This window comes from Tachysurus vachellii, chromosome 18, assembly GCF_030014155.1.
Source record: "Tachysurus vachellii isolate PV-2020 chromosome 18, HZAU_Pvac_v1, whole genome shotgun sequence".
Classification (NCBI taxonomy): Eukaryota; Metazoa; Chordata; class Actinopteri; order Siluriformes; family Bagridae; genus Tachysurus; species Tachysurus vachellii.
The window spans coordinates 16,782,355-16,795,421 of record NC_083477.1 but is presented as its reverse complement, the minus strand read 5'-3'; the positions used below and the strand labels follow the sequence as shown (position 1 = coordinate 16,795,421).

Genomic DNA, 13,067 nt, shown 5'->3' with positions numbered 1-13,067 from the left:
AAGCAAGCCAACATTTGATGTTTTGTTCATTTTTAAATGTAAAGGTGACTTTTGAAGGTACAAAAGAAAAAGCAATGACTGGGATAAAATTGATTTTTCCTCTTACATATTCAAACATTTCCCCTGCCTTCATACATGTCCCTGTCATGCCATGTCTTTGTCCACAGGCAACTGAACCTTTGACATATTAACATCAACATGATTTTATTTTTTTGTTACTGTTATGAAGGTATAGGTGAATACCTGCACAAATCATTTATTAAACTGGTGAATATGTAGGGTCCCAGCTCTGTTATCTATTAATCCTGCCCTGCCCCCTTGCAGCCTATGACCTTATGCTAAATGAGTGAAGGGTCTTACAGTTTAATGCGTTCTCACTCCCAAGGCATAAAATATTGAAGCACAGGCAGAAGACTTAGAAGACATCCATAAGGGTCTCCTTTGCTTGCAAAGGGCTCCAAAGGCCCAGTGTTCAGCAATTAGCACCCACTGCTTCACAGTATTATAGGTTAGTCTAGTATGACAAATGCTAACGGAGGAAATTCTGACAAATATGGAGGTGTTGGAAGTAGAATACAGGCAGTTTCCGACTCAAGTTTTGTAAAGAGGTACTGGTTGTGCTTGATCTTTAGCTTGCGAGGAGGACTGCACATCCAAAAACCACAAAAAATGTTAGGGTACAGGTGCTGGGCAACAAACAATCAATGAAAAAACAACTGAAGAAGCCCGCACACTGATAAACTGCTCCAATAAATTTAATGGTGCAACGTTTCGACCATCAGGTCTTCGTCAGGCAAAATATCATTGTGATATCATATCACAATATCAATATCATCATGATATTGTGCCTGACGAAGACCTGATGGTCAAAACGTTGCACCATTAAATTTATTATAGCAGTTTATCAGTGTGCAGGCTTCTTCTGTTGTTTTTTCATGTGCTTGATCTTTCCCTTGCCACGAGAATATTAATGTTTATAATATTAAACCAGATCTGTCATAAAGATGTAATGTTTAAATGCTTTAAATGTTTGATATTATCTTACTTACCTCTGATGAAGTCTTAACATTATACTATACATTGTGTTTGTTCAATTTTGTTTTGATAATTTAAGATTTTGTAAATATTTTTTTACAATGACTTATTTAAAAGTACCTGGAAACTGGAATATAACCAATATTTTATTCTAAATATGTAAAACATTTTAATATACAAAATGCAGTTTTAACAGCATGCATTAGGAGTCTCATGATGTTCTCATGAAAGAGAACAAGGGAGCAAGAAGACATGAAGGAACATATTAAATATTAATTACAGTATTAGTGTATTATCTCTCTCTCTCTGTGTGTGTGTGTGTGTCTGTGTGAGAGAGAGAGGGAGAGAGAGAGAGATAGAGGTGGGGGAGTCTGTGTCATCATAAAACACTATAAAAATCTGTTAATTTATGAAAAACCTAAACACTATCATTTTGTTATTATTTTTCATTATACCTAATTAATAGTATGTGATTAATTGAAATAATTCCAAAGTCAGTGCTGAATAGGGAACAAACACACACACACACACACACACACACACACAAGCTTTAGATTCAGATGCAGTGCAAGTCAAATTTTCTTTTCATTAAACATCTGACTCCATCTGTTTCTCCTCCCCATCCCACCATCTCTCTCTCTCTCTCTCTCTCTCTCTCTCTCTCTCTCTCTCACACACACACACACACACACTCTTTGTCCCATTGTTCTGTGTAGAGGGAGGGATGCTGGAGAATTGATCTTTCAGGCGCAGAGACAAAGACCGTCAGCAGCAGGAGCTCGTGCAAATACAAGCCCCCGAAAACAGCATCCGATGAAGGTCCCGTAGTTTCTCCGGTGCGGTGCGCGTGTGGTGAGAAGTGCTCATGTGTTTTATCATCGTGAGGGAGATATATTGTGTTTACCGTCAAAACTGATGAGCAAAGAGCAAACTTTAAAGTAGTCCGCTGTTCCCGAGTGTGTGAGTGTGAATGGTGGATGATGATGATGTTGATAATGAGCCGGATGGAAATGAGAAAGACACTGGGACTGCGTGTTGTACTCGTGTGCGTGCTTTTCGGTTCCGTTAATGCGCGGAGCTGCTCCGAGTCCCGGCGTGCGTATGGAGAACGGGGTTACAGCGCGAGCGCTGCTCCCCTCAACGCCATGTCCGGTAAGACACACACACACACACACACACTCCCCCTGAAGCACAACACATGTGCGCTCGAGCAGTGTTTTTTATATATATATTAACACATATTTTACATATTCCATATTACTTTTGTACATATGTTTACACCAATAAATAACTAAATAAATAATGGTACAAAAAAAACAAAGAAAACATAAAACATACTACTACGACTACTACTACTACTAATAATAATAATAACAACAACAATAATAATAATATGAATTATTATTGAATCTAAAATTAATCTGAACACATGTTCCTTTCCAGTTCCTTTCCATTGTATGTAGGGGCAGTGGTGGCTCAAGTGGTTAAGGCTCTGGGTTTTTGATCGGAGGATCAGGGTTCAAGCCCCAGCACTGCCAAGCTGCCACTGTTGGACCCTTCAACCCTCCCTTCTCCAGGGGTGCTGTATCATAGCTGCCCCTACACTCTGACCCTAACGTCCTCAGTTGGGATTTGTGAAGAAAAGAATTCCACTGTGCTCTAATGCATATGTGGCGATAATAAAGGCTTCTATGCCCCCCATAAACTTGGCAGTAGCTTAGCAGATCCCACTAAGTATTGTTAATATATATATATATATATATATATATATATATATATATATATATATATATATATATATATATAAACACTGTACAGTATTAATTCACCACTGGGGATTTTGTTGTACATTGCCCAGTTTCATGTTATTGGAAAAGAATATACATTTAAATACAATTAATTCAGTTTAATTTTGCCAGAAATAGTCCTAGCATGTCTAAAAAATGGTTTTGGTGAAAAGGTTTTTGTTTCATTACACTATGAAATATATTACATTTCTACACAAAAGTATAGATTATGTATTTATATTACTGTTACAGTATTTTAATAATGTAAGATTAAACGTCAGACATTGTGGAGTTTTCTATATTTCATTTCATTTCAAAAATGAATTTTAAAATGTAAGGGTTTTGTCCACTTTGTAAACCTGTGTATAAGTCAGGGTTTTAAATCAAAATCACTGGTAGTATTAAACAAGACAACACCACATACTGGTAAATGTAGTGTGAGTTTAATGGGTTAAAATAACAGCTATCTCTTCATGCTAAGTCAAGTCAAGAAGCTTTTATTGTCATTTCAACCATATATAGCTGTTGTAGTACACAGTGAAATGAGACAACGTTTCTCCAGGACCGTGGTGCTACATAAAACAAAGACAGAGATAAGGACTTAATAAGTATTCCTAGCCACAATAAGTGCAACTGTGCAACCTGGTGCAAACAGTGCAAGACAAGACAAACAAGACACTAAAGAACAAAACACAGTGCAAACAAAAAATACTAGACAATACACAAAAGACAATAAACATGTTTAATCACTATTAATCAACTGAAATGTGAGACAGCATGTGCAAAGAGTAAAAACAGTGTGCAAAACATCATATAAACAGTTTGATGGATGTATATTGGAAGAGTTATATATGGTGTAGGTCTGTGCAGTCCATACATCTGATGTGCATGTGTGTTATGCTCAATACAGTTCAGTTCAGTTATTAAGGAGTCTGATGGCTTGTGTTCTTCATGTTTCATGTCCAACTCAGAGTTGGACATCTGGACAGCTGCAAGTGATTTCTGGAAGGTCCAGGAAATTAAGTTAACACATTAAATATTAAACAATGTTGCAGGACTGAATGAACTGATGAATTAACATTTTAACATTTTAGCTTCTGTGAAAAGTGTGTGTGCATGCAATACTGAATGATTTGTGCTTTGAGCAGATCAATACCAGTGGGTTTGGATTCATTTACATTTACTTGGCTGGGGGACTCAACAAAGAGTGATAAGTGTGTGTGGTGTGCGTGTGTGTGGTGTGCGTGTGTGTGAGTGTGTGTGTGTGTGTGACAGCTAACTCTCTGGAGTGTATTTATCAGAAACAGTTGCATAGACATTTTTGGTCAGAAATTTTAGGGGTGTGTGAGAGGTCCCATGGGTCAGGGCAGCAGATGGTGAAGAGAGGGATGATGAGCGTCATTAATGGCAGTAGAAGAGAGAACAAAAGGGAGAACTGAAGGTGTGAAGAGAATTCCGGATGAGACTGGAGGATTTACATCTGTGTGCCTGTGTGTGTTTAACCTTAGTTTAATGGACATGATTGTGCAATGCTAATAAAGTGATGACCAGAACATTTCAATTATTTCAAACAAAAGTTACACAATGTTAATTCAACCTCTTTCTAATCTACATTAACTTTTATACTGTAATATTATAATAAGGTCTTATTGTTCAGGATGATCTATTTAGTGATTTTCGTCTGTTTAATACACTGTATTTTGCTCAGACTAACCCTTACCTGATATATTTTATTCTTACTGGCTGGTGTGTGAGGTGATTTATTCTGATTGGCTGATGTGGAATATAGTTTGTGCTGATTGGTCAGTGTGTGATATATTTTGCTCATATTGGATACTGAGTGTTATGTATGTGATTTGTCTTTTATTGGTCTGCTTGTGATATGTTTTTTCTTTTATTGGACAACATTTGATATGTTTTGTCTCTTTTTAGTCAGCATGTGATACATTTTTCTCATATTGGCTGTTGTGAAATATAATGTGCTTTAATTGGTCACTGTGGGGTATTTTGTGGACCATATTCTGTTCTGATTGGACAGGATTGTGTACTTATCTGGTGCTTTAATTGGCAGGTGAACACCTGCGTTACTGTCCACGTGATTACACATGTTGTACAAGTGAGATGGAAGAAATGCTTGTACGGCAGAGCGAAGCTGACTTCCTGTCTTCTGTTGAGGAGACCAGTCAGTTCCTGCTGACAAGCTTCACCCACACACACCGCCGCTTTGATGGTGAGACAGATCATGTTCTCATTTTAACTTATTTTTAATTAGTTTGATTACTTATTTAACTATACTTACTAGGTACACTTACCTTGTACATATATACGCCCATCTGCCCTTATTTAACAATCACCCTAAATCTAAATTTCTTCTTCATACCAAACATAAGACCATGTTTTTGTCCACTTGTGGGTTGTCTAGCCAGCATTAATCTTATAGCTAGAATTTAAACATTGATAACAGGCTAGAGGAGAATTAATGCACACTGTTAGTCTAGACACTGCTAATGCTAATGCTAATTTCATTAACATGGTCTTTCGTGATGTGTAGTTTTGTAGAAACTGTTTCAGTCCAGGTTTTTTTCCTGTTTTTCTGTGGGTGTTGTCAGAATTTTTCCGTGAGCTAATTGGTGTATCAGAGAAGTCGATGAATCAGATGTTCATCAAGACCTATGGACGCCTGTACACACAGAACACACGGCTCTTTCAACAACTGTTCGCACAACTGAGACAATACTATACAGGTATGTGTATATGTGTGTAATAGTATATATTGGTAAGATCCTTGAAAAATATAGACATTTAACAAATAACAAACAAACAAAACCCTCCAGAAAGTGTCTTAGTAAGGTGCTGGGAAGACAAGACAACAAGCCACTCCAACATCTACAGTACAATAGGAGTTTGATTGGGTTGAAATCTGGTGACCATGAAGGTTGTTGCATATGATTTTACATTATTTCATTCTCATTCACCATTCAGTGACCCCTTCACCCCTTTTGAATGGTGTGGAGTCATATTGGAAGAGACCCCGCCCATTCAGATAAAAATGTTTCGTCATTGGATATCATCACTTTGTATTGATTTGCAGTGACACATTCCTCTAAGGGGACAAGGCACCACTTCCTTCATAGGGAATAAATGTTATCTGTCAGAAGACCTTTGTATTGATTTGCAGTGACGCTCCTCTCTAAGGGGACAAGTGACCCAGTCCATGGCCACAAAAATCAATGTGCACCACAGTGTAACAGAACCAAGCTGTTGTTGTTTTTTCTCCATGGTCTATATATTCACATCAGTAGGTATATAGCATTTATATATATCGTTTGTGTATTTTACACATGCACACTGCCTCCTACTGGTCAATCTGTCTTGTTTATGTTTAAACAAATAACAAAGAAATGTGTTTTATGTTGTATTTGAATTATACAGCAATTCCCCCGGGTACCACAAGAGGGCATTTTAGAGCTTTTATTATTCCAGTGTAGTATTACATGTGAATTAAAGCCATTCTAATAATAAGACTATTAAGGTAAAGTGTTCTCAATTACAAAAAAGTGTAAATAAATACACATAATCAAGCTGCATATGAGCAAATGTACTTCTTTGCAGACAAAATTTGACATTTTTAGTTACTACCTCATGAATCAGTGGGTTGTGTGAATGTATGTATAAGGAAACTCACTACAGTGACACTTGGTTGATTGGCTTCAAATTGTATACATTTGTGTGTTAGTGTGCAATTTATGTATTTATGTACTTATGAATATAATAAAAAGGTACTGAATGTTCGGCATGAGAAAGCTGCCACTGTTGGACAATTGAGCGAGGCCCTTAACCCTCCCTTCTCCAGGGGTACTGTATCATAGCTGCCCCTGTGCCCCGACACCCAACCTTCTCAGTTGGGATATGTTAAGAAAAGAATTCCACTGTGCTGTAATATATATAATGGTGATAGTAAAGGCTTCTAGATGTACTGGGATGAGTTTAGGACAGTTTAATAGTCAGAGCATAGTTATTAGCAAATGGTGGTGTATGCAGGTAACAGAAAGATGAGTCACCCACATAGCACTGACTCTAGAGAGTCACTGGCTGTATTCAAATGATTCATTCATTCATCTTCTACCGCTTATCCGAACTACTCGGGTCACGGGGAGCCTGTGCCTATCTCAGGCGTCATCGGGCATCAAGGCAGGATACACCCTGGACAGAGTGCCAACCCATCACAGGGCACACACACACTCTCATTCACTCACGCAATCACACACTAGGGACAATTTTCCAGAGATGCCAATCAACCTACCATGCATGTCTTTGGACCGAGGGAGGAAACCGGAGTACCCGGAGGAAACCCCCGAGGCACGGGGAGAACATGCAAACTCCACACACACAAGGTGGAGGCGGGAATCGAACCCCGACCCTGGAGGTGTGAGGCGAACGTGCTAACCACTAAGCCACCGTGCCCCCTGTATTCAAATGATGACGACTAAAATCCTACACCTTCCTGAAGCACATAAACTAGCAACTAATAAGGATAAATAAGGCCAATCCATAGATATGACAATGGTGTAATTATGTGTATGCATGTGTGTGTAGATGGTGGTGCATATGTATCAGAAGCTGTGTCAGATTTCTGGACCGAGTTAGTGGAGCGCGTGTTCACTCTACTGAACCCTCACTATCACTTCAGTGTGGATTATCTGGAGTGTGTAAGCAAACACACACAACATCTTCAGCCACTTGGAGAACTGCAACGCAAACTCAGCACACAGGTAACATGCATGACACATGACAAATGTGTAGGGTGTGTGTGTATAAAAATCAACTCGATGTGTTTAATTACAGTCATGCAAAGATCTTATATATAATCATTACTTTGAGTCCACATTTGTACAAGTAATGTGTCAATTGACTTAAAATCCACAAGGTCCTATAAGTCTCCAGAGTTTGTAACAGAAGAGAGCTAATCAAACACTATCACACTCCAAATGTGAGAATCTTTTCATCGGGCAACACAGCTTGGAAAATAATTGAATACTTGACAGAAGCAATAATAAATCTGGAGTTTGGAGATTCAGCAAACAAGTCTGATTTGCTCAAACCTTTCCTTTTCAACCTCGGTACCATGTGCTATATGCTATAAACATGGTGCTGGTAGCATAATTTTGTAGAGACCCAAAAAATAAAATCACCAATGTTTAATGTCCATCTAATCTGACAAAGAAAAAAACTATGTTTAAAAATATCTGGATCCATGTGTGCGAAGATAATAGCGACATGTTCTAGAAGGCTTGCAGCTGCAATTATAGCTCTACCAAATGTTTATTCAGAGGGTGAATATTTATGCACATTTTTCTTTCACTCACTCTTTCTCTCTCTCTCTCTCTCTCTCTCTCTCTCTCTGTTTTTAGTTGTCTCGTGCTTTAATCGCTGCAAGGGCCTTAGTGCAGGGCCTCTTTACCGGCAAAGACATTGTTAACAAAGCCATTAAGGTAAGTGTTAACACACTTGGTAGCAGATTTATTTCTAACCAGTCCATCATTTTCACAGCCAACTCCAAGAAGTGAAGTTAAGACACAAGTTAAGTTTGGGGGGAAAAAGAACATACTCCAGATTCTCCCTAGTTTATTCCCTATAACTAGCAGCATTGAACTCCATCCCAAATTCTCTGACATTTTTTCCAGTTCCACATGAACTCTTCATGTCATTTATTTATTAGGGCACTCTGAAGATGCATGACAAAAAGTTATAGTACAGGAGATATATGTCCTGTATGTTTTCATTTTCCAGTGACTTTTTTCTAACTCTCTAACTTGATCTCTGTTTTTCTCTGTAGTTTAGTGTAAGTGCGGAGTGTGGTAAGGCTTTGATGCGTCAGTTGTACTGTCCTCTATGTGGTGGGAGTCCCTCAATCAGGTCCTGCCACCCACTGTGCCTCAACGTCATGAAGGGCTGTCTGGCCAATCATGCAGAGCTTAACACGGAGTGGAATCGCTTCATTGGTGAGCGACAAGGGTCAGTGCTTCAGTTAGGGGTTGTGTTTTACGACTATGCTTGTAGTATGACTGTAATTAGCAGGCTTAAAATTAATTAGGTTTTTTTATTATAAAACAATTAAAACTCTAGTGACAAACTTCACCAAAATATTCAATAACTTTGGAAAACCCTAACCCTAACCTAACTTTTATTATAGCTCGGGTATAATTACAGCTATGGCGCTAATATTGGGGCAAATTATTATTTCGGAATTGTTGTTGGGACAAAAGTATCATCATGATCATTGTGGTTTGTGGCATTATATAGGCCAGTATATATTTCAGGGAATATGAGTGGAGCAAGAATATAATTCACAGTCTATGGTTATGGTTGGAGTGGGACTATGGTGCCTGGCTTTAATGTGATTTGTGGAGTGATTATGTAAAAGTTGTTTTTGAGGGCTACATTTAGGAATATAGTGAGTTGAGTACATTTTGGGGCAAATACCTAACAGGCAAAAATATGATTAGGGTTTTGTTAATGTGGGGGTCAGGTTACAGTTAAGGGGCTGTGGTTGCTAATTGACTAAGGGGTAAGACTACTACTAGGGGCAGGGTTTTAGAATAATTTATGGCTAAGGGTTGTTAAAGGCCGTGGTCGAAAGGAACAATTGTTGCAGGAGTACAAAACTAATATTTTCAGTGGGTTTTTGGGTAAGCTTTATTTTTTCCTTTGTATTATCGGTAAAATGAAGTACTTAATGTGTTTGTCTGTGCCAGACTCTCTCCTCTCCCTGGCGGAGAGACTCAATGGACCGTTTAATGTGGAACTGGCTGCTGATTCTGTAGCTGTGAAAATCTCTGAAGCCATCATGCACATGCAGGAGAACAGCATTAGTATCTCCACCAAGGTCAGACACACACACACACACATGCCTGATCGCTTATCAATCCTCATAGCAGGTGTTATACGTAACTGTGTGTGTGTGTGTGTGTGTGTGTGAGTGCAGGTGTTTCAGGGTTGTGGGAATCCTCGTCCAGCCCCCAGTAGGAACAAACGCTCATCTAAAGAACGAGAGAAAGAGCGTAAGATTGACAGAGAGCGAGACAGCAGAAAGACTTTCAGAACCTTTAGTCCAGAAGAAAAGCCTACAACTGCTGCAGGAACCAATATGGACCGACTGGTAAGACACAGTTAGTGCTGAGGTTCATATGTTTTTGTATTCTGCTGTTTCTCATTACATAAATTGTGCTAAGGTGTTTCTTTGTTAATGTACATCTGTGTTACATCAGTGTGTTCAGAGGTTAATTTGTATAGTCACTAATTCACTGTATTTGGGTGTTGATATATTACAGTCGTATACCGTATGTATTGTCGTTTTCAGGTGTTGGATCTGCAACAGCGTCTGAGGCCAATGAGAGAGTTCTGGGTAATGCTGCCTCACTCTCTCTGTAACGAAGACAAAATGGCTGCAGATGTTACCAACGAGGAGCGCTGTTGGAATGGATACACACGTGGAAGGTGTGCTTATGTGTGTTTGTGTGTGTTTGTATACTATCTAATCGGGTAATGGAAGATCTAATGGAGAGTCTGCATATTGGCATGTTTGTCTTTAAGCACTTATATCAACTCAGAGATTTATCTATCAAATATTTCTGTAGCACACAACCCTCACAAGTAATTTTTTGTTGTGCTGAAATATCTCAGAGGTGACATCTGTGTGTGTGTAGGTATCTTATGAGTGTCACAGCAGATGGCTTGGTAAATCAGCTGAACAACCCAGAAGTGGATGTTGAAAGTTCTCTGGACATCAGAACCCGTCAGATCCTCATGGAGCTTCGGGTGGCAACACACCGCCTCACACTCGCACATCAAGGCATCGACACAGACACATTGCACAGTGAGTGTGTCTATGTGAGGATGAGTGAATGTCCTTCATTGTTTCTGTCATTCACTAATGTGTATTTGTCTGTCTAGGTGATGATGAGGATGGTAGTGGATCTGGAATGATTGGAGCCAATGAGCTCTACAGGAATGATTGGCCCATTTCTCCACAAAACCCTGCCCACCCTTATAAACCCCGCCCTCGTGACAGGAGTAGAGTTAATGGCTCGGTCAAATCAGCCGTCCAGACATTATCTCCTCTTTCCTTTCTGTCACTCTGCCTCTCTCTGCTGCTCTCTCTCATCCTCCAGTGGAGAAAATAGGTTAATGCAGTTTATATTAAAATGATTCAGAAAGCACAGACAAAACTGAGAGTCAGACAGATGAAGAGACAGACTGAAAGAACAGAAAGGGAAAAAAATGAGAAAGAATCAAGGATGATGTAGCTGATAATGTCACACTAATTTTGTATGTTTTTTATTGTGTAGGTTTGGTATGTTAGTGAAGGCAATGATGAATGTTTAAAGTGAATAAAGTGCTTAAAATTTTGGTGAACCTTAAATCTCAAAAAGCAATATTCACCAATCAATCAAAATTGTTGCTGTTGACCATGGATTCAAAGGTAAACAGTGATCTTTTGCTCGTGTTTCAGCAGACTCGGTTCCAGAAGTTTCAGAAGGGAAACACATACATTTCCTTTTTTTCAACAGACGGGTGGTGATTTATTTGTCTGTCAGTCAATGCTTTGTACATTTAGATAAGAATTTTCTGGAATGTAATGGAGATTATGAATGGGAAGGAAACTTCTGGAACAAAGACTAATGAGAAACAAAGACACTGTTCAGCTCCAGTGAGCCTTAGTGAATGTTTCTGCTAAATGTTTTGTACTGCATTACCACACGGTAGGACTCCGTTTTATAGTAAGGTTTAGGATTACAGTTGAAATAGTTTAATCCCTGATGTGACTGCAGATTGTGTTTATTGATGTGTTTATTTTTATTTATGTATGTGTATTTATTTATTGTATTTATTTGTGAAAATGTTTAATGTTCATATGTCTCTCAGCAGTGTTCAAGATCAGAGCTGTACGCATTTCTACACATTTTTTAGAACAAATTAATGATTTTTTTTTACTAATAGAATTTTGTAAAGAAAATCCTAATAAACTACAGCCTGTTCTCCAATTTGTGTCCAAGTTCTTTTCATTCGAAACACAAGCTATACCCAGAGCCGATCGGCCCTGTACGCTCACTACGCAAGTTGCGTAGGGCCCCGCAAATTACGCAAATGGTTTACATGGCTCACGGGTCAGGTCGGAGGGCCCCTTAGCCCCTCTGGCTATACCATTTCGATACCTGAAATACTGTATCTAGTGGAAGTATGCTACTGTATATGGGCACAAGTTTGTGGACACCTGACATCACACACTTCAGAAGTAGGAGTTGCTGTTCCCAAACTTGTTTAACCATATATCCAGCAGACTGTAAGGCCCCTGACAAAGAGAAACTCAACTTAGGCGAACCCTGGGAAAGTCTTGGAGGACCTCATGGACAGCAAGCAACACATAAAGCAGCAAGGAGACAAACTCTCCACTAACTCAACTGTCTGTGGATGATAAAAGATGGCTTACTTATAGAAGTGAAACTGATGCCATAATTTGAGAGTATCACCTATTGTCCGACTGTATCTGATTGTAGAAAGGACATTATTTATAATACTCTGGTGTTTATAACAGTTTATATTCACACCCTTCAGTGTCACCCAAATGATGATGGGTTCCCTTTTGAGTCTGGTTCCTCTCAAGGTTTCTTCCTCTTCCATCTAAGGATGAGTTTTTCCTCATCACAGTCACCTCAGTCACCTCAGGCTTGTTCATTTGGGATACATACAAACACATATAACATATTGTACTATATTTCTTATGTTCTGTAAAGCTACTTTGAGACAATGTACATTGTTAAAAGTGGGATACAAATAAATTTGAATTGAATTTGAACATGAATGTGAACATGAACAGTACCACTAATTTTCCAGGTAATTTTACCTGACATTGTTTTGCCCTGGGTGGCTGTTGCCATATCAATGATTTTTCAACAAAATCCATTGTCCATTTCTACTCACTTAAAGGGCATAATGATACCCAGTGGTGATTTCTGGAATAAAGTAAACTTCTATGTAAAATCTAGAGCATTAATTGGTGGATATGGGTATGCAGATATTAGATTATGGAGTGTCAGTGTTTAGCAGGATTGTACAGGATGCCACCACACATGAGCAAGTAGTTTTTCAGGAGTGGATGATAACGTGGTGTTTTATTTTTTTAATTGTCTCCAGCACCTCTAAAGGAAGTCATTCGATTTCTGTTCTGGGGCAAAGACCTCTCTT

General features: G+C 38.8%; 1 protein-coding gene across 1 annotated transcript; it reads left to right on the top strand.

The window, feature by feature from the left end:
- The first annotated feature begins 2,030 nt into the window (after nt 1-2,030).
- Nucleotides 2,031-11,412, top strand: gpc2 (glypican 2). The gene is made up of 11 exons (XM_060893184.1): nt 2,031-2,187; nt 4,894-5,052; nt 5,432-5,566; nt 7,419-7,594; nt 8,234-8,314; nt 8,659-8,824; nt 9,578-9,708; nt 9,808-9,981; nt 10,183-10,319; nt 10,529-10,698; nt 10,776-11,412. The coding sequence occupies exons 1-11, from the start codon at nt 2,031-2,033 to the stop codon at nt 11,003-11,005; spliced, it is 1,716 nt and encodes a 571-aa protein (XP_060749167.1). The 3' UTR covers nt 11,006-11,412.
- Nucleotides 11,413-13,067: the final 1,655 nt, after the last annotated feature.

Coding starts and splice junctions, on each gene's coding strand:
- gpc2 (XM_060893184.1), top strand. CDS start 2,031: ATGAGCCGGATGGAAATGAGAAAGACACTGGGACTGCGTGTTGTACTC. Junction 5,567..7,418: donor ACTGAGACAATACTATACAG/GTATGTGTATAT, acceptor ATGTGTGTGTAG/ATGGTGGTGCATATGTATCA. Junction 10,699..10,775: donor CGACACAGACACATTGCACA/GTGAGTGTGTCT, acceptor TTGTCTGTCTAG/GTGATGATGAGGATGGTAGT.